General features: G+C 37.4%; 2 protein-coding genes across 2 annotated transcripts; one reads left to right on the forward strand and one right to left on the reverse strand.

Annotated features, from left to right (window-relative positions):
* Nucleotides 1-28: 28 nt before the first annotated feature.
* On the reverse strand, nucleotides 29-6855 carry Secp43 (tRNA Selenocysteine associated protein). Its single transcript, XM_089638626.1, has 7 exons — nucleotides 6733-6855; nucleotides 6543-6641; nucleotides 5699-5773; nucleotides 4710-4995; nucleotides 3433-3635; nucleotides 1482-1656; nucleotides 29-1011 (listed from the first exon to the last, which is right to left on the reverse strand). Exons 2-7 carry the CDS (start codon nucleotides 6579-6581, stop codon nucleotides 890-892), a joined length of 900 nt encoding a protein of 299 aa, XP_089494752.1. The 5' UTR covers nucleotides 6582-6641; nucleotides 6733-6855; the 3' UTR covers nucleotides 29-889.
* Nucleotides 6856-7972: 1117 nt separating this feature from the next.
* LOC149418703 (tRNA N(3)-cytidine methyltransferase METTL6) lies at nucleotides 7973-21073 on the forward strand. Its single transcript, XM_089638930.1, has 5 exons — nucleotides 7973-8106; nucleotides 8370-8633; nucleotides 10249-10471; nucleotides 11139-11413; nucleotides 15496-21073. Exons 2-5 carry the CDS (start codon nucleotides 8440-8442, stop codon nucleotides 15653-15655), a joined length of 852 nt encoding a protein of 283 aa, XP_089495056.1. The 5' UTR covers nucleotides 7973-8106; nucleotides 8370-8439; the 3' UTR covers nucleotides 15656-21073.
* The last annotated feature ends 397 nt before the right edge of the window (nucleotides 21074-21470 follow it).

A 21470-nucleotide genomic window follows, 5' to 3' on the forward strand; every position in this document is an offset into this window, starting at 1 on the left:
TATTGAAAATAGTTTATTCTATCTTAAAATTACATACCTATCATAATAACACAATTTGCAAACATTTGATTTTAGAGATTTAGAAAACCCCTAGAAAACTCCTGCAATCCAGAACCAAGATAAGCAAATAAGGTCCCAGAGAGACGCCTAGAACACCCTAGTACACAGTTAGTCTCAGGCCTCTACCGCTGAGATACAACAGTGCTAAGCAACCGGTGTGGCGATTTTAGGTGTGCCGCCACGGCAAAAGAACAAAAAATCTTAAATGATTCGTCCCTTGTCAGAAACACAACACGCAAAATGAACAGGTTCAGTGCGCAAAACAAAAATTGTAGTTTTTTAACCAAAACCGGGTTAAGCTGACGGTGACGACTTTGCAATGAATCCTTATCGCTTCCTACTTAAGAACGTTGGCTATCCCTAGGCAAAAGTCAATTGGAACACGAGAATGGTTTTATCCCCGAGTTTTAGTTAGCACGTGTTTATCTAAATGCATGGTGGTGAACACGAGAATTGTTTTCTTTCGCTATAAGACCATTTGTGCCTTTGCAAATACAATTTTTTTGAATATGAATAGCTACAGTCGGAACACGAGAATGGTTTAACTTTGACTTGATAACAAATTTACATTAAAATACTTTTTGCAATACCTGTATCACCAAGCGTTTCCTATGAAGAGACAAACATGGAGTTTTTGCCCAAATGTTTCGCCAAATAAGTAAGAAAAAAAGATATAGTTTTATTTTTGGTGTGCTGCGGAAATCTGGGAAGAACTCTCGTGTCATGGGTGACGGTGAAGGTTACGGGGCACTAGAAGACCCCAGCGAGTTACAAGGCCCGGAGTAACAGCAAGAGTATTCCTAGTAGATGGTCGCAATCAGCAGATGAGCTAGTACACCTCCATGACATCATTGGGCAGCCACCTGGAGGCGTCGAGGGCGTCCCAGAGATTTCTGTCGGCTTCTACACACTCCCTGTTGAGCTGGTCCACATCCAGAGGCAGCTTGTGATCTAGAAGAAAAAGTTTAAGTCCAGGATAGCGAGGAGTATATTATGTCATTAGAACGAGATGCTTTGCATTCCTTTATGTGTTTTCCGGATTTAAATGGATAAAAGAGACCCTTTCACCTCTCCAGCTAAACTCCCTCAAATCATAGCCTTGCGCACCGCGGTGGGAGGGATGGATTCATATGTGCACTCCTGGACACACTGACCCCAGATTCCTACCCACCTTTTTCCCTTCCAGAACCTCCTCTCCTTAATTTCCTTAAAATTCCCTCTAAACAGCATTCCAAAAATGACATAGGCCTTAGGGAAATACTTATCCCCAGGGCCTTATGTGTGGAACTAATAGAAAAAAAGAGAAATGTGCAAATAAGTCTGAATAATCAAACGGTAATGTTGGCTCGTCATCTTGAGAGCTGATAAAAAAGAGGATAGTGGCTGGTAACTATTGAAGGGTAATGGAATGTTAGTGTTACCTATGAGAGCGAGGCTGTGGTCTTGCGCAGGGGGAGGGGGGTGTGAGGTGTCGGTCGCGGGGGCTGCGGCCTGGGACTCCTCTCCGCCACCGGTGCCCCCATAGTACCCCGACCAAGCCGCCGAGTAGTTCTGCCAGTAGGCCGAGGGGTCGTAATATTGCTGCTGGCTGTAGTCCTGGAATATGACGGGTTTTAGATTATTTATTGTGAGATTATTCTGCATTCTTATATAATGTTGGGAAGGACACGTTTTCAGAATGAGTTTGTGTGAGGTACTCCAATACTGAAATGAGGTGTTGAGGTGTCTCACCTCAAACGAGGTGAGGTGTGAGGCATGAAGTGTAAGGTGTGAGATGTGAGGTAATGTGAATGAATATCTGCGACCAATTAGTACTGAACACTGCGTGTCATCGTCTTGTATTTTACATAATTAAAAAGCTGGATACAAAACAGGGAGATCAGAAATAGATAATATACTGACACCAAATACAGACTGAAACTGAAATTTCTCAACTGAACAAAAAAAAACACCATGTAATATATTTATAATTATTTCAATATGTTACAAAAAAAAGGATAATAAAACACTAATTATTATTATACAGGGTGTATCGGCACTAACCCGACAAACTTTAACCAGCTATTCCTTAGCACATTTGGAGTAAAAAATGTTATGGGCACTTTGCTGCCCGGTAGCATTTTTTTTTTCAATTAAAAACAAAAAAATTAAAAATTTCCACACTACATCACTGTCATTGGCATTGCTTTTCGTGTTCAACAGCTGTTTATTTTATTTTTATTTATTTTATTTATTTATTTGTTAAGACATACACAGTACAATAAGATACAGTTAGAATTTTTTTAGTTATTACATAGTTGTAGTACCTATTACGTATGTCCATAAAATGTCATTACGTAATTTCGCCTGAGATTGTTATAAAAGGAAGGAAGTGTGTGGATAGATAATAATAAATGAATTGAAAATAAGAATTATAATAAGCTCACGAATTGTAATTGACTGTTAATACATAGGAGTTTTGAAAAATGATGTGAAAATATTTTTGAAATTTGTCATGCTAAGAAATTTAATAAGTTAGTTTTGTATGTTAGAAAGGAATCATGAAAGATGTCTAAATGTAGTAATTTTTCGTAATGGGTTATTCTGTTATAAGCAAGTATGTCGAAAAGCGTCTTCGCTCTTTCGCACCCACTTAGTTAAAAATGAGACGAATGGTGCCGTGCCATTGCATTATTCAACGGAATTCGAATAAAATATTGCCAGATGGCTTTTCAAACTTTGACAAAGGATAAAACAGTGGTGACATGTGGTGAAAATATAAATAATAAATTTTTTATTAAAAAAAAACGTTACCCGACAGCAAAGTGCACATAAGATTTTTTACTCCAAATATGCTAAGGAATAGCTGGTTAAAGTTTGTCGGGTACGTGCCGAGACACCCTGTATATACCCCTCTCCTCACTATCCCCAATCGGGGTACACTGTGAGGCTGAAGGTACAGGGAAGGGGGAGGGGAAGGTGGGGAAGTACCACTCTGGAATGTGTGACAAATGGTGACCGGATAACTCATCAAAATGATAATTCATCACATCTTTAAAAAGTTATATAAAGTCATGGAAAATGATGAAACAAAAACATTATTAACTGGGTTAAGTAGGTTAGGTTTAAATTTTTTGTTTTTTCATCGTTTCTAATGACTTTATATCTTTTTTTAAAAGTGTGTTGAATTGTCACTGTGTTGAGTTATCATGGAACCATCGCAAATATACTACAAAATATTATTTTATATCAATAAATTGTGAAATAACATAAATTAATCAAATTTATTTGCCTACACCGGGATTTGAACCTGCGATTTCTGGATTGCTAGTCGAGAGTCTCACCCCTCGACTACATCATTTATTACAGCAATATGGTTATTGAAGGACTTACGGTGGGCACAGTGACGAACTGCTGAGAGTTTCCGCCGGTGTTGGAGGCGCTCTTGGGTTTAGGCACGGCGTTGCAGATCTTCAGCAGCTTGGAGCCGAGGCCCGAATAGCCGTTCATGGCCCACAGCGCATGCTTCTGCTCCTCCTCACTGCCGAAGCGGACAAAGCCGTAGCCCTTGCTGAAGCCCGAGCTGTCAAGGATCACTGTAATCATTGTATGCACAATAGACATTAAAGGTAGCTACTCAGAATGAGAACATTCTTTAACCCTTGGAATGCCATCCTCCCGCGACCTAACACTCCTTAGCGTGCCAGGGGTAAAATGCCAATCGCCCGTCGATCGTCGATTCTTTACCGTGAAGTCAATCTTCGATAGAAGAAATAATACAATATTTCATCTCCACGGACATAAAAACCTGGGCACTAAACGAAAACAAATGTAAAATTTATATATATTTATGTAGAGTTCAAGATACAAGTTCTGGACACGCGAAAGCGTTCAGTTTGAAACAAAATTCAGGACATAAGGCCTCTGAAGATGGACAGTGAGATCTGTCTGAAACGTCAGGAATTAAAAAGTCTTTTTAAGGACTATGTTACGCGGGTAAACCGAGAACATCATTCGACATTTTACACCCGTGAAAACCTTAACCATAACTTATTTATTTATTTATATATACGCCTAAAAAGGCTTTTACATAAAAGTGATACATGATGCAGTGTACATAGGAGAATATCTGTATTATACAGGAGATACTGACAGTAAATAGAAGTAATCCATTGTAAAGAAGGTACAAAATACACAATTTTAAAATTGTGATTACAAGTATAATGAGAAAATATTAAGAAATAATTAAAAGAAAAACTAAATAATAAAAAAAAACTAAATATGAAGCAATATTGGTAAAACGTAAGAGTAACATAAAGTAAAAACGAAATTACAACAACACTACATATAAGACAAATTATTAAAACTATTTTACCAACGCTACTCTAATTTGTAGGATTCGACTGACGAATGTTTTTTGACTGAATCGATTCCTTGTTTGATGACATTTCAAAACAATTGTCTCAGACTGTGATTTCAAATGATTTTTGACAGCATCAATTTGTCCATGATTGATGGTCTAAAAGATGGAGTATTTAAATCATTGATGATTCAACGATTGTGCCCATCACTAGTACTAATTTGGTAGAATTCTACTGTTCTGGATTAAATAAATTTTATTTTAGTATTATTTATATCATAGGATAAGGGGAAGATGACATGAGTTTTACCTTTAGCTGTTTTGATGGAGGCGTACTTTTGCGAGAAAACCCGGTATAGGCTGTAATCGTCCACGTCGGTTGTGAGGTCGCCGACCCACAGCGAGAACTCTCGCTCGGTGGGTGCTTGGGCCTTGCTCTCGCGGCTGGCGTTGTTCAGGCGGAAGCGCACCACGGGGTTGGTGCCCGGGATGGGCTTGCCGTTGAGCTTGTGCATGGCGTCGATGGCCGCCTCGTCCGTGCCAAAGTGCACGAAGCAGTAGCCGGCGGGCTCGCCCGTGTACTTGTTCCGCATCACCTGCAATTGTCATTTTAATTATCAAATAAAATATTGCTTCCTGTTACCATTATCTACCAGCCACCTGGCAACCGCAACAAAACTAATTCAAAAGATTGTCAAACTTAAGAAGATCAAAATTTCGGTTCCGGCAAGATTCATTAGTTTTCTCCTCACTTCAACATTCGAGTATTCAATTAATTAAATTAATAATTATATTATGATCAGTGTACCTGAATTCAGTGCTAGTGAAGCCATTATTACGTTAGCACAATTTTCCATTTATAATGATGGTACATAGTAGGATTTTTTTCTTTAAACAAATAAAAAACAGAGCAGAAGAGTTTGTATGAGTAAATTAGGATGGTAAAAAGCTCACCAAGAAGTCTCCGGGGAAACGGCATAATGGTTTGTTAGTTATAATGAATTGACTTATTGCGAATCGATTACATATTTGAGCCTTTTAGGTGGATAGTACACATTTGAGCCTTTTTTGGTCATTATTGCATATTTGTGCCTTTATTCATCATTAATGCATATTTCAGTCATTTTATTCTTCAAAATATGACTTATTCAAATTAGAAATTGTATTTTTTTATTTATTTGGAAATGAGGCACACATTTAGATATTGTTAGTCTATATTTGGCCATTGACAGTGCGTATTTGGGATTTTTGATAGTGTCTTGATATAATCCGATTACGATGTTTAGTAAAGAACCTTACCTTGACATTCTGAGGATGTTCTCCCATTTTCTGGAAGGCGGCCATTATGAAACTTTCCGTCATGTTGGGCTCCAACTGGAAAATGAGAAGGGTTTTAGCATCATCATACCACAAATATAACATATCATGGACAAAATATTGGACAAATTGCCATAGATGATATGGAGGCTTTGAAACAAATTATGTACCAAAATGTTTTATATCTGCTCTGATGAAGACACAATTGTGCCAAAACTGGTTGACAGGACATTTGCATTAATGGACAGATTTAGGTATACAAAGAAAAATTATGGGTAATACAGAAAATAGGGACACGCTATGCACATTTTATTTTGAAATCACTTGGCATTAGTGAGATAGTAATGATAAGCACGCAGGTAAATCTGAACCGCCAGATATTTCCCACTCTTCCTCTTCTCATCTTCTTCCTCACTCTATTCAGTCTCACAACATACGCCAATTGGGTATTTCGTGGTTCCGTAGGTTCCCTGACAGGCAGTACTAAAAAGCGATTCCTAAACGATAATTTGATTAGAAAAAGATACGGTAATATCTAGGACTTGAACCCAGGCCCTTGCCTTGTCAGGGCACCGCTCCACCAACTGAGCTAATGGGAACCTATCTCCTTCAGTCATATTTAACTGTATCATACTTTGAATAAGACCAATATGACCGAAGGAGATAGGTTCCCATTAGCTCAGTTGGTAGAGCGGTGCACCGGCAAGGCAAGGGTTCTAGGTTCAAGTCCTAGATGAGACCATATCTTTTTCTGATCAATTTATCACTATTCAGGAATCGCCATTATTGTCTTCAATAATTAAAAAATAAATTAGATGAAACTTACATTTCCCATCCATAGCTGACAATGCACCATAGGATTCATAGTGGTTGATGCAGCCAGACGACTTCACAATATTCCAAGATATATCCTAGAATCGTATTGCTAAAAAGGAAACAAAATATTAAAATAAAGCACCGGCAAAGCAACAAGAATACCATTGACATTTTTGTAATATGCGTAAAGAGTATGTTACCTTGCAATTAATCTGATTCCTGATATTTCAGAACAAAATGTTAAAAGTTAAAATTGTACACTACAAGAATAAATAAACCACTACCGCGAGTTTTGCAAACTGACATCAGGACCATAAATTAACGATCAGGACGATAGACCATAGACGACCATAGATCGAACATTACGCATAGATCGGCATAGATCATAGCATCCATAAACATTTTTTTTTCAAAATATTGTGGGGAATTATTCGTCCCTCCTGAAATCTCTAGCCACCCAGCCCCCTCATGAAATTAAAAAAATTCGCGAATTCATCACTGAGTTATCACCTATAAATATTTTAACGATCTACCGATTTTTGTCTCTAATTTACCGAAATTTTTCACCCAAATCTGCCGATTTTCACTTTCGCGGTATGGCATCACTGAATCTATGGTATTGTGGTTATACGGTCGAAGGCGATTTATCGCCATTTAGGCTACTCAGAACGAGGATTGGCGACGAAAAAATTGAAAAGGCCGCCAGCCAAATAACAAATAATTTATTTTTATTTTTATGTGACACCTCACAAGAGTGTCCCTGCCTGTGCAGTGTACTGTGCAGTGTACAGACTGTGTCACCACCCGGTTGGGCGGCGTTGTGAGGCGGAATAAGGTAGGGGATGTAGGAAGGGATTTGTTAATGCGGGCCTTGAAGAGGCTCGGATTACAGGAGGGAGGAAAAACAGATGCCGGTAGCTCGTTCCACATACGAGCCGACTTACATAAAAACGAGTCGTAAAAACATAAATAACAATAAATAATTGAAATGAAATTTTTTAATTTCAATGGAAAAATGTGAGGAATTTTTCGAAATGGAATTCCGTAGCCAAACCGCCCCCCCATGGATTTCAAAATTGTTGTGGGGAATCACATAATGTTTTTGGCTGTGCGGAATTTTTTTTAGAGCGAAGTTCTGTAACAACCCCCCACCCCATGGATTTGAAATATTTTGTGGGGAGTACTCATTTTGAATCATTTTTGTGGGGAATTATGTTTCTACAGAAATTCTCTAACAACCCCCTCCCCCATGGATTTCGAATAATAAAAGGGGGAATTAAGCTCACGTAAATATTTGTGGGGAATATGTGCGCAGAATTTATGCGAGTTCATTAGAATTACTGCAACTGAAATTCGGCTACATTAGGCTACTAAATGTTTGAAAAACGGCGACATTAGGCCAAGATCCGTTGGCAACACTGTTTTTTATTAATATTGCAATATTAAGATTTGCGGGTGCTGTAATGGTGTATTTATGAATTTGCCAGATTTGCCCACATCGAATTTAATTTGAGTCGTGTATGGTTTATTTATGGTTTGGTTCAGTTTTGTCGCATATTGCCATTAATATCAATGTGAGTGGTTTATATATGATGTCAATTAATATGGTCGTTAAGATTCTAGTGTTTCTACGCCGGGAAAATCGTCAGCGTGGTTTATTTATGTTAGCTACGGAGGTTTATTTATGGCGACGGACGTCGGACACCTGAATAAATAAGGAGGCTCCGCCCTACCCAAAATCAATCTTTGTTTTTAAACATTATTTACCGCACCGGCGCTCTTACCAAGTCAACACATGTCATCATTCAGGCCCACGTTTCTTTTGTTTTTTCCCCAGGTCATTCAACACGATACCGTTATACACATATTAGTATGGTTTTTACCGGTTTAAGACGTGATTGTTGGTGATGGAGCCTCACAGAGCAGCAGCCGGCGAAGGTGCGCCCGACGAGATGCTGTCAGAGTTGCCCCCCTTGGGGCCTGAGCAGCAAGAGGCGCTGCGGCGGCAGGGGAACCGCCTTGTACCTGAGGCTCGTGCAGCCATGGCCATTAAGGACTCTGCACGCCATTGGGATATTTTCTACAAACGGAATGGCGACAGGTGAGAACACTAAATAAAAAAAGTTGATGTTGGTATAGTGAACCTACACGGTCGACTCACGGTTTAGCGAGAGTGTGAATGGTTTATTTACGGCGAGAGCTACTACTCTGGAACTTAATGAGCAATGATGGAGGGCTGAGCCAGCGGAGTATTGAATGTGGTTTTAAATGAACCAGTGCCGCAGTGGGAACCTTCCAAAGCTTCGGACAGCTCGACCATCTTAACCGATTTTACTGAAGGATCGCCACTAAATGCGAGGTCCAAATAGTAGTGATTAGAATTAATTACATTATTAATGAAGTCCTAGAAAATTTGACATGTTTATACAGTCCAACTTGGTTATAACGATCATGGCAATAGCGAGTTCACGACTATAATTACAATACTAATGCAATTACAAAACCATATTTTAGTTCAGGCTTATCTTCATATAATTGTTCACTGTTATAACTAGGTCGATTCCCTGACACAAGCCAGCAAATAATTTTGTCAATATAAGGGGGTTGACTTGCACCAGGCCCACAGCGCAGGGGACAGATCGCAGGCCAGAAGAAGGACTAGGTCGGCCAGTTACCCAAGACTGATGTCAGTTACATTACCGTTGACTCAAAACAACACAGAGGTCCTCCCTTTTGGCAGGACTCGCCCTATGTCAATGTGTCTTTCATAGATTGTACGTACGCATCACTGTGTTTGAATGTCTAAATGTCTTTGAATGGCTTTATTTGTGTTTGGTGACCAAATTTGAATAGCAAAGTACTTCCCCACCTTCATCTTCCTCATACCCATCTCCTTTCCCACCCCACTACCATCAGCCTCACAACATACCCCGATTGGGGGTACCATAGTCTCACTGGTTCCAGACGGTTGGGAGCAATTAGAACTCTTGCGGTGTATTAACATAAAAAAATAAATAATTACTTATCTTAAATATTTCAAATGTTCCGCTCTTTGTTTAAGAGTACTGGTTGCGCCAATACGCAATACATTAATTTACACATACATCTCATACACACATACTTGCGACCACTGTACTGAGATAGTATTGTTGTCCTTTGGTCCTACCTTCCTATCCATCCCTGCACATTTATGTGCACTTTGCATTCAGTGTGTTACAATAACTCGAGAAGTATGTTTCACCTTGCTTTATTATATTTTCATCCGCGCCGATATCGTGCATCAGGTACATGTTCAGTGCCACCGCCGTGATCTATGAGAAGAACAAACAGGAAGAACAAGTGCCCTTTTTCCTAATGGTGAGTCCTTCCTTCGATGCAACATATTGTCTCACGTGCAGTGGTAATTTTTACACTCATAAAACTACTTCATAACACCTTACAAACCAAGTACTGTTAATCGAAACGAAGCATTTAGCTACGAAATATGGTTTTGTGTGTTCATATTTTAATCGATCGATCGTTGGCAAAATCTGTGTAATTTAAACGATGTATAGAAGAACGATTGATGCGATCTATGTATGAAATTAATTTGGGACTGGAAGAAATAAATGAAAAAAGCGGAAAAACAATTATTGGAGAAACGATCGATCGAGATTTCACTGTACTTCCAATTTACACCGCGACATTTTAACGCTCTAATCAAATTAACATTTTAGATTCTTCAAAGATCGGCACTGGATAGTACGTGAGTTCCCCGAGTTACTGGAGCTGAAGGGGGGCCTGCTGGAGGCAGGGTGTGGCGCGGGGGCCCTCTTGTTCCCCCTGTCTCAGGTGGTCCCCGACCTGGTCCCCTTTCTGGCCTGCGATCTGTCCCCCCGTGCTGTGGGCCTGGTGCAAGCCAACCCCCTTTACGAGGAACCTCGCATGAAGGCTTTTCAGGTTTGTTTTATTTAATATCATTGAGAAATTATTAGTTTGAAGAAAATAAATAACACGTTGTTTACATCACTATATAATCAACATGTTTCGAAAGCAATGGTTTCTTCATCAGGATAAATGTATGACAGTAATAATAATTATTAGTTTTTTTATGTATAGAAAAATCCGAGATAGTTTCTATTCATTGATTAAAAAAAAATCAAACATTAATTAATATTCCTACACTATTATTGTGTAGTATGTGCATGGGGTTGGAAATAATCTAGGCTTCTAATAAGAAGGAATAATTAATTACCATTCTTGAGAAAAAAAAAGAAATCCACTTTTGAGTCCTCAATATTCAGGGACAATATTTTAGGGAGAACTGTCAGTCTTCGGCCCCTTATGTAGTGATATAATTTGTAGTCTGAGGTCCTCTTATGTTGGGTGCCGCACTCACTGCCCTACCTACACACGTGGCAACAATAAACGTGCTGGCGACCTCACGAACACCATGGCGTATACAACCTTTGCGTGCGGTAGTTGGTGCACTACAATTATGCTTTGTTGACCGTCTTATTCCAAAATGGTATAAAAACAGAATTGCTAGCAAAAAATAGTGAGATTCTAGTGTTTTATAATGCATTATATTGTCAGCAGAAGGAATGAGCTATGTGTCACTCTGCAGGCGGACCTTTGCACCCCTGCCGGTGCAGACCTCTTGGCCAGTCATGTGGACGCAGCGGGTGGGGGCTTGTCCGCCGTGACGGCCATTTTCCTGCTGTCGGCGCTCAGCTGGGAGGGTGGGGCCCTGCAGCGCTGTGCGGAGGCTCTAGCCGCCAGCCTGCGCCCCGGGGGCTTGCTGCTGCTACGCGATTATGCCCGCCACGACATGGCGCAGATCCGCTTTGGGCCGGGACACAAGATCAGCGACAACCTTTACCTGCGCCAGGATGGCACCACGTAAGTCTCAATGTGTCTCCCCGTTTAAAATTGTTTAGCCATGTTTGTTATGTTAACAGATCTGAACTAAATAGCTAGGTACTTTCAAATTTTCCTCTTCTATTTTCTTATTTAGGAAACAAACAGCCGCTGTGTTTGCATTTTTTTAAATATATATGTTTGCTACTGTTGGTTTCATTCGAGAGCATTTCATTTTCAAAAAACGTTATCTACAAAAAAACATGACAAACAATTCTAGGGCTTAAAGTCAACCAACATTTCCTACAAAAAAACAATTCAAAAATAATTTGAAGGCGTAAGTCAAAGAACTTTATCTATAAAAAATATACCGATAATAATAATATTTGGTTTGTCTTTTTGTCTTTAACATTTTTGACTTTAAGTCCTCGAATTATTGGTATGTTGGTTGTAGATAATATTATTTGATATTAAGCCCTCTATTATACTTGTTGGGATTCTTAGGACGGGTTGTTTCACAGAATTTGAACAATTCATCAAAATTAAAAGTTATTGTAATTTTTTCAGTTATGCGAAACAGCTGGCCAGTAAAAATTTAATAACACAACTTGAAAATAACTAAAATAACTTTTAAATTTGATGAATTGTTCAAATTCTGTGAAACAACCCGTTCTTAGTGTTCAGAAAACGTGATTAAAGAAAACAGTATGTTCAATAATTTATTTTGCCTATGAGGAGAAGCCTACAGTGAATAAATAAAAATTAGAATAGAGAAAGGCCTGAACTTGAAGAGCGTATGTCGAAGGTTAAAACATGAATCTCAACATACGAGCGGCTTTTATAGGTGATGGCCATCTAGATTGTTTTCGTAGATAACGCGAGAACAATCTAGAGTGATCCAATCCAGACAATAAGTAACTTGAGGAGTGGTGAATAATTAATTAAATTATATGCTAAATGGCAGAGTGCAGTGGCTGCGCATGTGGTGGCGTGTCGCCACCAGAGATGTGCAAAATGGGTACCCAAAACCATTTGAAATGCAAAATGGAAATGGGTCAAAACTTTTCCATTTGAAAATGCAAAATGGCTTTTAGAAAATCATTTCAAATGCAAAATGCAAAATACCTATTTTCAAAATGCATTAATAATGCAAAATGGTTTCTCAGGTCAAACAATTAAAACAATTATAGAATTTTTAAACAATTTTGTCATACCTTTTATTTTATTAGTGTAGCCTCTTTGGTAGCTTTCAAATTGACTTCTCTATGAAAAGCCGTTGTCATCTTTTTTGTGCATCTTTTTCAACGTTCGCTGGTGGACGGACTGCTACAGTAAATACTGTATTATACGACGAATTTCCCAAAGAAACGTAAGTAAACATGATTTTATGCATAGTTCATTGAACAAGTCATGTGTTTTTCATAAATATAATTCATTTTTGCAAAAGACAAATACGTAAAATTCCTGTCAAAAACTGGAAGTGTTTTCGCTCTGAAAATTTATTGTGTTTGAATCAAGTTATTTATGTCATATATTACATTATTTGGAATGATTTACATGTTATTGTGTAGAAAAACCATTTGAGAGAATATATAAAAGCTTTTGTTTTGTCAATATTTAGTGTTTATTTTATGAAAAATGAATTACTGGCCGAAAATGTCAAAAAAAACTTGCTTATAAAAAGTTCGTTTTTGTTTATCATTATTGACATCGTAATATTATATTATTTGTAGAGATTCATATGTCATTATGTAGGGAAAACTATTGGCATTGTGTTTCAAAATCATTGTTTAGTCAATATTTAGTTAAAATATTATAAAAAAATAAGTTTTGCATCTCAGCAATTGACACCAATACAATCAAGATTTCCAATTTGTTTGAATGTATGTGTTTACGGAATTTTACGAAAGCTTTGAAAAATGACTAGTGTCGCCACCTGTAGTGATATGTGAATATTGCAATCTCCATACAAAAGAATCCACCACAGCAGGGTGTACTAGAAAATGTAAAACTATTGTTTTATTTACGGAAATATTTTTTTTGTTATTTATTGTTTTATGAAAAATCGTAATAAATATCACAAAATTAGATCAGGTGTACAGGATGTGCTAAAAAAAATTATAAGATTTTTTTTTATATATGATAAAAAAAAAACAGTGTGCAATTATAAATATCTTTTTTAAAATTATATAAATACAAGTATATGTCTGATTGCTTCTATCGCTTTGCAGAATGGAGACGACAATACAACATGATGCAGGGGGCAGAACCACCAAAGACACCGCATCGATCGCCATGACGGTATGTTTTGTATTAGTAGTAGTTATATTAGGTTGATTGTACGCTTCATCTTTTCCAGAATTGAAAGACATTAGTGTAACAATAAATGTTTACTGTTTCAGGTTTCAAATCGGCCACATAAGAGGAACATAAGAGAACATAACATAAGAGGAACTGAAATAAATACGATGAAAAAAAACTTTTTTTACTAAACATTTTTTTATTGAACCCCACAGCACTTGAATAAAAAAATGTATTTCATGTAATATAAAATTGAAATAAATATGATGAAACATAAATCTCCGACTTTTATTTTTATTGAACCACCCAGTTACTTGAAATTGAAAAAATGCATTTTATGTTATATAAAATTGAAATAAATATTATGAAAAAAAATATCACTAAAATTTATTTTTATTCTCATTGAATCATGATTCTTTGCACCACTCTGTATTTCGATAAATATCTGTATACAAAAATGTCGGCCATTTTGGATATCGATGTATTGAAGTTGGTCAACTGTCTGAGGTAAATATTGTATATATTAGCATTGTTTTGGATATAAATTCATTATCGAAATAATAGGTGTGAGGTTCCATTAGAAAGGTAATTCTATCTAGTTTATTTTGATGTAATTTTTATAATATTTCGCAATATAATTGTGTCAAAAACCAGGTTAGTAAAGTGACAGCGAAAATTTACATCATAGTGCATAAATATATTTTTAGCATTATTTATTTACAGGTTTCTAGTATAAAAAAATATTATTAGTAACAACAATAGTATGAACTACCAAAAACTGAAAGAATTGCTTTCATAACTTTATACAATACGACACAAAAAAATTCTAAAGTGCACGCTTGGCTTGACATTTTTTTTTGAAAAGCCTAAAATATTTTACATTTTCAAAACAACGTAAATGCCATTATTTCTTTGAAAACACTTTTGGTTTGTTTTTTTTTCATATAGGCTATTTATTCAGGTTTGTGTAGAAATAATAAAATCCGTTTATATTCATATACATAATTTTTTTGACAATTGTTTCCCGAACGGGGGAATTTTTTATTAATTTTTCAGATAAAGTTAGCTATTCTGGGAAAACGTCTTACGATATAATCATGAACTATATATGAATAATCAGCTACATTATCTGGTAAACAGAAAACAATCGAAAAAAAAGCAAATACTTAGTTTTCATTAAGATATTTGAGCAGAACACATCGAGGTAATTTTCGCGCCGTTTCCGAAATTTCGTCCCACATTCAACAGGTTAATAATGGACATCAATGTAGAACAAACATATTACATGATGGTAAATCCAAAAACACCACGACTACAGATTATGAAACCACAAAAAATTTGCGCTGGACTAATGTTGCCAACGTAAAAACATAGAAACTGATATCTAACATTTAATATTACAGCTTCATGGCCCCATGTTCAGTATTTGAATCAGTATTTTTTGTAATGGTATTACTCAATTGCCAGGGCTCCTACCAGGGAGCAACTTGACAAATGTAAATTATCTCTCATAGCGAGGTTGAGGACCGACTGATATTTGGGGCTTATGAAAAAAAGATGAGAGGAGATAGTAGGAAGAATGTTGCAAAAAAGCATTTAAAATGGAAAATGCATTGAGAAAAGCATTTAAAATGCAAAATGGTTTTTAGAAAAGCATTTAAAATGCAAAATGGAAAATACCCATTTTGCATTTCCATTTGAAATGGATTTATTTGAAATAAAGCACATCTCTGGTCGCCACATACTAAAAAAAACAGTCATAAAAATCTCTTCCTCATCTGCTTCTGCCTCCCGCAATATAAAAGCTCTTTTCTCTTTCCCAGGAGTTACTTCTTTACCTGCGAAGAGATCCGGAAGCTGCTGACGGGAGTTGGTCTCCGCGAGGTGCGCTGCGGCTACGTGCAGCGCCGCACCACCAACGTCAAGGAGGAGATCGACCTTCCTCGCACCTTCCTGCAGGCCTGCTTCTCCAAGCCCCACTGAGACTACACTTCACAGCTCTAAAGTAGGCCTATGAAACTACAAGACTAATAACCAAGTGTGTCTTACACAATGCAATCTGTATCTCTGATGTGATATTTAGTTTGGCATTATAACTGTTTTGTTGATTGATTTTATGACAGTTCTGTAGGTTTTAGCAGTATCAGTCTTACTTATATTATAGATTTGAGAGACTATTGTTATGATGTATTTTCGCCAGGCACAGTCGACTATCGTATATTTTTAAAGATATTTTAATCCTTTTCTAAAAATTCCTTATGAAAATAATATGCGCAGCTCAATATTATGTCCTACCTGTAGGTTCATTTATGGTCCTACCTAACTAGCAGACATCGAATAGCTACGATTTCGCACATAAATAAATGGCTTGATGCTTGAATCAGAAAGTTATATCATACGAGCTGTTTGACGCTTGAATTATAATCTGTGAACGCATCCAAAAACTACAAAAATCATTTGCGAAGTTTCGTTTCAATCTACATTTTAAATTTATGCATATGTATTTCCTAACCTTCAAACTTAATTTACGACAAATGTCAGATGAAACATGATGCACGGCAATTTTTGATGTTTGAATGAAAAAAACGTAATTATAATGCATATTTTACCATCTCCCCCGCCATATAATCATGTTGTTATGTATTTAAAGGTGAAATATTCCGTATTAACCGTGATCCGATAGATTATCAAAAGTTTTTCGTGTTTTACAAATTCGATGGAATAAAAATTTTATACAATATGTTAGATGGCGGGTTTCCACGGAATCGAACTGCGTATGGAAATGTATTATATCTTCAAGAATACCTGGCTAGCTCAAGCAGGGTTCAAGCAGGTGGAGCTGCAGGGCTCGATGAAGCCACGCTATTGAGGTAACTATTTCCTCCCGATCTCACTTCACGGGGCGGGCGCAATGCTTGTTTCTGGTAGCTCTCGAATATTGTACACGCGATTTCTAAATCTTCGATAGAGCTACTGCTATGCATGGTCAACATACTAGCGTATTGGGGGAGGAGGCCACGTTTGAGAGTTTCCACTAGCTCCTCTTCCGACATGGGCGATTCTAACATGTGGTTTTTATGACGCGTTTCAATAAAAAAATCTCTAGCCGTCTTCCCGTGAGCTTGTTTGGATACGTAAACTTCGAGTTTACGTTCCCATTTAGAATTGGGCGGTTCAAATTTGCTGAGAAGCAGCTTTTTAAGATCGGACCAGGATAAACTCTCTCTCGGTAAGGAGAGAAACCATAGCAGCGCCATTCCCGTTAAAAGTTCGTTGAAACATTTAGCAACTTCCTCAGAATTAACACCCCGGGATATGGTTAACAACTCCACCCGGCTTACGAACTCCCTGACATCGGTCGTTCCGTTAAATTTAAGATTCCATGAAGCAAAATTCGTCGCCTTCGTTTCCTTCAAAATATACCTAATCTCTACTGGCTGTTTTAGGACTTCCGTATCAGCGCACGGCATAGGATCAACCTTGTCGTTTGCGGGTTTTATACGCCGAACGAAAGCCTTGTTAAACTGGCGGGCTTGTTTTTGCAAAGCTGGCAAATCTTTACTCCCAACAATACCACGTTTTCTCAATGCCCTTTTTAGTTGCGGAACGCTTGAAGAATCAACGTGGACGATAATGCCTTCCTTAAAGCGAATTAAGGCGTCCATTTTATTAATTTTATTTAAATTAGCCGACTTGATTTCTTAAAATTACTTGTGTACTATTGAGACAAAACTAAGTAGTGAATAGATTCCAGGTACGCGCTTTCCCTTTATTATTGTCCGCGGTTTTTCCAGTTATCATAAAAGGCTACCGGCTCAGGACGTATTTCTGGGAAGTAATTATTTTTACCAAAACCCAATTTTGCAATATTAAAACGAACACGACCTATAAAATCTGTTACAACGTATTTTAGGTTTTTTCCAGGTATCATAAAAGGCTACCGGCCCACCTTGGACGTATTTCTGGGAAGTAATTATTTTTCCAAAACCCAATTTAGCGATATTAAAATGAGAAAGAAACCTTTAAAATCTTTTGTCTTTAAATTTTACACGAATATAACCGCACAAGTAGGTACCTGTATTATTACGCTTTGAGTTTATTCTATAACCTAACTTTATATTACTTGAATGAATCCGAAACTACGCTCCGAAAATAAACACAGAAGTGTAGGAAGGAAATTATAAATTGTTAGGAAAACACGCAAAATTTATTTTATTTTTGAACGCAAACCGTCGCTAGATTTAAATATTTATCGAAACTCTTCTTATTTTTTTTTTAAAGGACACTATGATTCTATGGCGATGCGTGCCAAACACGTGTGGGCTAAACGAAACGGCGCGAGCGTTTACAAAATGGTGACTGCCAACCACATGTGGGCTTTAAACACACTGATGCTATAAGTAAAAAAAAATGGCGAAGAATGCAAAACACGTGTTCAATTTAAACACCAGTTCGCGAACGTTTATTAAATGGCGGTAATTACGGAACACACGTGGCCTTTAAACACACTGACGCTATGAGTAAAAAAAATGGCGAAGAATGCAAAACACGCGTTGACTTTAAACACAGGGGTACCTAGATGTAGGAAAAACAATTATTTACACACATATATGCACATCACGACAACAATAAAAAGTTACCACAGGAAAGCGATTCTCTCAAATAAAGCCCCACGTTTCTGGGTTCCAGTGTTAGATAAAGGATTTCCACGGGATCGAACCGCGTAGAGAAATGTATTATATCTTCAAGAATACCTGGCTAGCTCAAGCAGGGTTCCGTGTTTTCAGTTCGTTGGTATTAAGAGAGAACATACGCCTTCTAGAAGTGGAGAGAATAAAAGGGCTTCTTTGAAATAAAACACTATTATTGTGGTGCTGGTAAATGCCTTCATGAAGACCTATATTACAGCATTTTGAATCTACGCGTAGAAAAACCTAAATCTCTTTGTGGACGGTTAAAAGAATGAAAAAATGATGTTAAATTACTGGGAAGAAAGGAGATACAGAAATTAATAGAATAAAGCATGGAACGATACCGCAGGTAGTTTTGTAGACGTCCAGGGGGCAGGCAGTAGAAAAAATGAATCGAAATATACTAGTAATTAATTGACAAACACTTTCAACACACTGTGTAGCAAAGCAAGTCTCGAATTCAAAGCGGAGAGCGTAACACCCTCTCGTTACAAGAGCTAAAACCAAAGAGAGCGGTGTCTCTTCCAACTGAGCTGAGGACCGCTCGTTGCCCCCGCCTCTCCCTATAATGGTCAACGCCCCCAAGGGGTTACCATATGAAAGAATTTAAAAATACAAAGTACCTGATTTTAAGAAAATATTACGGGGTTGAATGTTTTAATTTTAAGAAAGTTCGTTTCAAAACAAATAATATTACGAAACATCTCTATGTTCATTATCAAAGGAAAGATTATTGAAGGAGGCGTCAAATGTATGCAAATGTAGATCTAGCCCACGTTGTCATTAAGGTTGAGTTTAATATAATCTTTCTTGTTATTTCGGCCTTAAAGACACTTGCATATTTGTTACATAATTCCGCATTGTTTATTCGTTCCATTGCTATTTTAACTAGTTAGGGGATTAGGAGACGGGGTATTTGGTTTATTTATTCGTTACGGCAGGTTACGGCTTACGGCCCGGCGGCCGACAAAGGGTTTTATGGTCTCAGGTACTAGGTATGGGTTTCAGTCAACGTCTTTCAATTTATGACTTGGAAAAAGGTTCATTTTAGATATTTTGCGACACAATATTTCGTTTGTGTTGATTTTACCCCCCGGATTTCTAAAACCTCTTAAGCGGGAAGCAGTTTTAGCTCTAAAACTTCTTATGTGGGAAAAAATCGTGTTTTTTGTATGGAATTTTCAAGGGACCAAAAATCAAAACTTCTTAAGCGTGAAAACTTCTTAAGTGGGAACTTCTTAAGCGAGTTTTACCAGTGGAACCCTCTTAAGAGGTTTTCCAAGGGACCGGCAAAAAAAAACTTCTTAAGCAGGAAAGCATCTTAAGAGGGTTTTCAATTTTCTCTTAATTTTGTATCAAATTGACATCCAATCGAAGGATTTATAAATACAGTGAAACCTCTATCTATCGTTCCTCGAATAATCGTTTTCCCGGATGTATCATTTATTTCTTCTAGTCCGAAATCATTTCATACAAAAATAGATTGCATCGATCGTTTCTATGTCCACCATTTTCCCGCATTCATCGTAGGAATTACGTCGCGTATTTGATATATTTTGTCTATGTTTAAACGGCGCCAGACGGTACTCGTTACGATGCGCGAAACTTTTGAGAGAGAAAGAGAAAGAATAACAGTTTGTCACCGCCATCAGTCGCTAGTTGTCGTCAGTTGTCGCTAGATACCCGAACTTAGTGGAGTGTTTGCAGTTATCATTTTGAGCTTTTAAACTATCTTCGAAATGAGCCGTTTGATGAAAAAAGTACGTTATCTTACGTACGAAAAAAACCCCGCTGAAAAACGCGTCGATATAGCCAAGCGTTTAGGAATCGCGGCATCCACGTTAAATTCTATTTTCTTGAAAAAAAACGAAATTCGGGAGCAAATTCAAAAGTGCGGAAAATCTTCGAAAACTAGAAAAACCAGTAAAGAATCAAAGTTTAGCGAACTGGAGAAAATTCTTATCTCTTGGTACCAATTTTGACAAATTTTAACAATTTTGTTACTTTCGACGACAATATTCTAACTTGTGGGATAGAAACTATCGAAAGCTTGTGTGACGCAAGATTGACGGAGACAACAGAAGAGGTCGATATTGATGAAGAGGAGCCGCTGCCTGTACCTTCATTTTCAGAAGCATGCACCCTCTTTGAAAGATTGAAAACTTTCTACTACGCACACTCAATATCTGATGCCGAAAAAAATATCATTTGCAAAGCTGAAAATATACTGTTGACTTGCGGAAATAAAACAGTAAAAAAAACAAATGTCGATGAAAGATTATGTATTTACAATGCAATAAATTAAAAAAAAAAAATTGGTTCTGTTTAGCTTTGTATTTTTTTAAATAAATACATTTATTTACATCTAAAACTTATTTTCTTCTTATAATTTTAATCTACCAACGGTTATGCAGATTGGGAGGACGGTAACTTTACTGGATCGTATCTCCCTGTGTTTTGTCCTCTTAATCCCGCATTCATTGTTTCCCCGCATTCATCGTTTATTTCGATAGGTCCCTTTAAAACCAATAGATAGAGGTTTCACTGTATTGTATTTGTATAATAGGTAGATGAAATAAAACATATGTTTCGTCTGCTTGCTACAAAAAGTTCACTTAGGGCCGGTTTTATAAACGAAGTACCAAATTTCCGTTACGTAACGACACGATTTTCGTTAACGGACCGCTTCCATTCCGATCCATTCGTTATCTTATTTTGCGTTTTATAAACAAATTTGCATTACTAGCGGTCAACGGTTACGTTTGGTCCGAAAGTTTTTTTACTGGCAATGTTTTTGGTAAATAATTGTCTCTGATATTGTTTTCATCTATGGGTTTTAGCTTTAGGTACAGATGCACTACTAAAGTAGACTCCCAAAATATGTATTAATGAAGTTGTGTAGTTCGTTATCAACAGTCCATGGGGTAATCATCTTCATTCTCCTTCCTTGCAATGTTATGTAGTAGTGCAGTAGCCACGACAACCCCCTCAACGCGGCCGGCATAAGGAAAGCCTTATTGACAAGAATAGCACAGGGAACCTACGTTTCCACACACCAAAGCAACGCTCAATGCAATTTCGGGTTCTCTGCAAGTTGGGACTCATTA

Source organism: Hesperophylax consimilis, chromosome 13, assembly GCF_061612785.1.
Source record: "Hesperophylax consimilis isolate HC1 chromosome 13, BYU_Hcon_1.0, whole genome shotgun sequence".
NCBI classification, from domain to species: Eukaryota; Metazoa; Arthropoda; class Insecta; order Trichoptera; family Limnephilidae; genus Hesperophylax; species Hesperophylax consimilis.

What these genes read in the sequence shown, in the direction of transcription:
- Secp43 (XM_089638626.1), bottom strand. Translation starts at nt 6,581, where the DNA reads ATGAATCCTATGGTGCATTGTCAGCTATGGATGGGAAAT. An exon ending in AACATCCTCAGAATGTCAAG is followed by an intron (nt 4,996 to 5,698) that starts GTAAGGTTCTTT and finishes TGACAATTGCAG; the next exon opens with GTGATGCGGAACAAGTACAC. An exon ending in CCACAGCCTCGCTCTCATAG is followed by an intron (nt 1,012 to 1,481) that starts GTAACACTAACA and finishes TTTTTCTTCTAG; the next exon opens with ATCACAAGCTGCCTCTGGAT.
- LOC149418703 (XM_089638930.1), top strand. Translation starts at nt 8,440, where the DNA reads ATGGAGCCTCACAGAGCAGCAGCCGGCGAAGGTGCGCCCGACGAGATG. An exon ending in TACAAACGGAATGGCGACAG is followed by an intron (nt 8,634 to 10,248) that starts GTGAGAACACTA and finishes TTAACATTTTAG; the next exon opens with ATTCTTCAAAGATCGGCACT. An exon ending in CTCGCATGAAGGCTTTTCAG is followed by an intron (nt 10,472 to 11,138) that starts GTTTGTTTTATT and finishes GTCACTCTGCAG; the next exon opens with GCGGACCTTTGCACCCCTGC.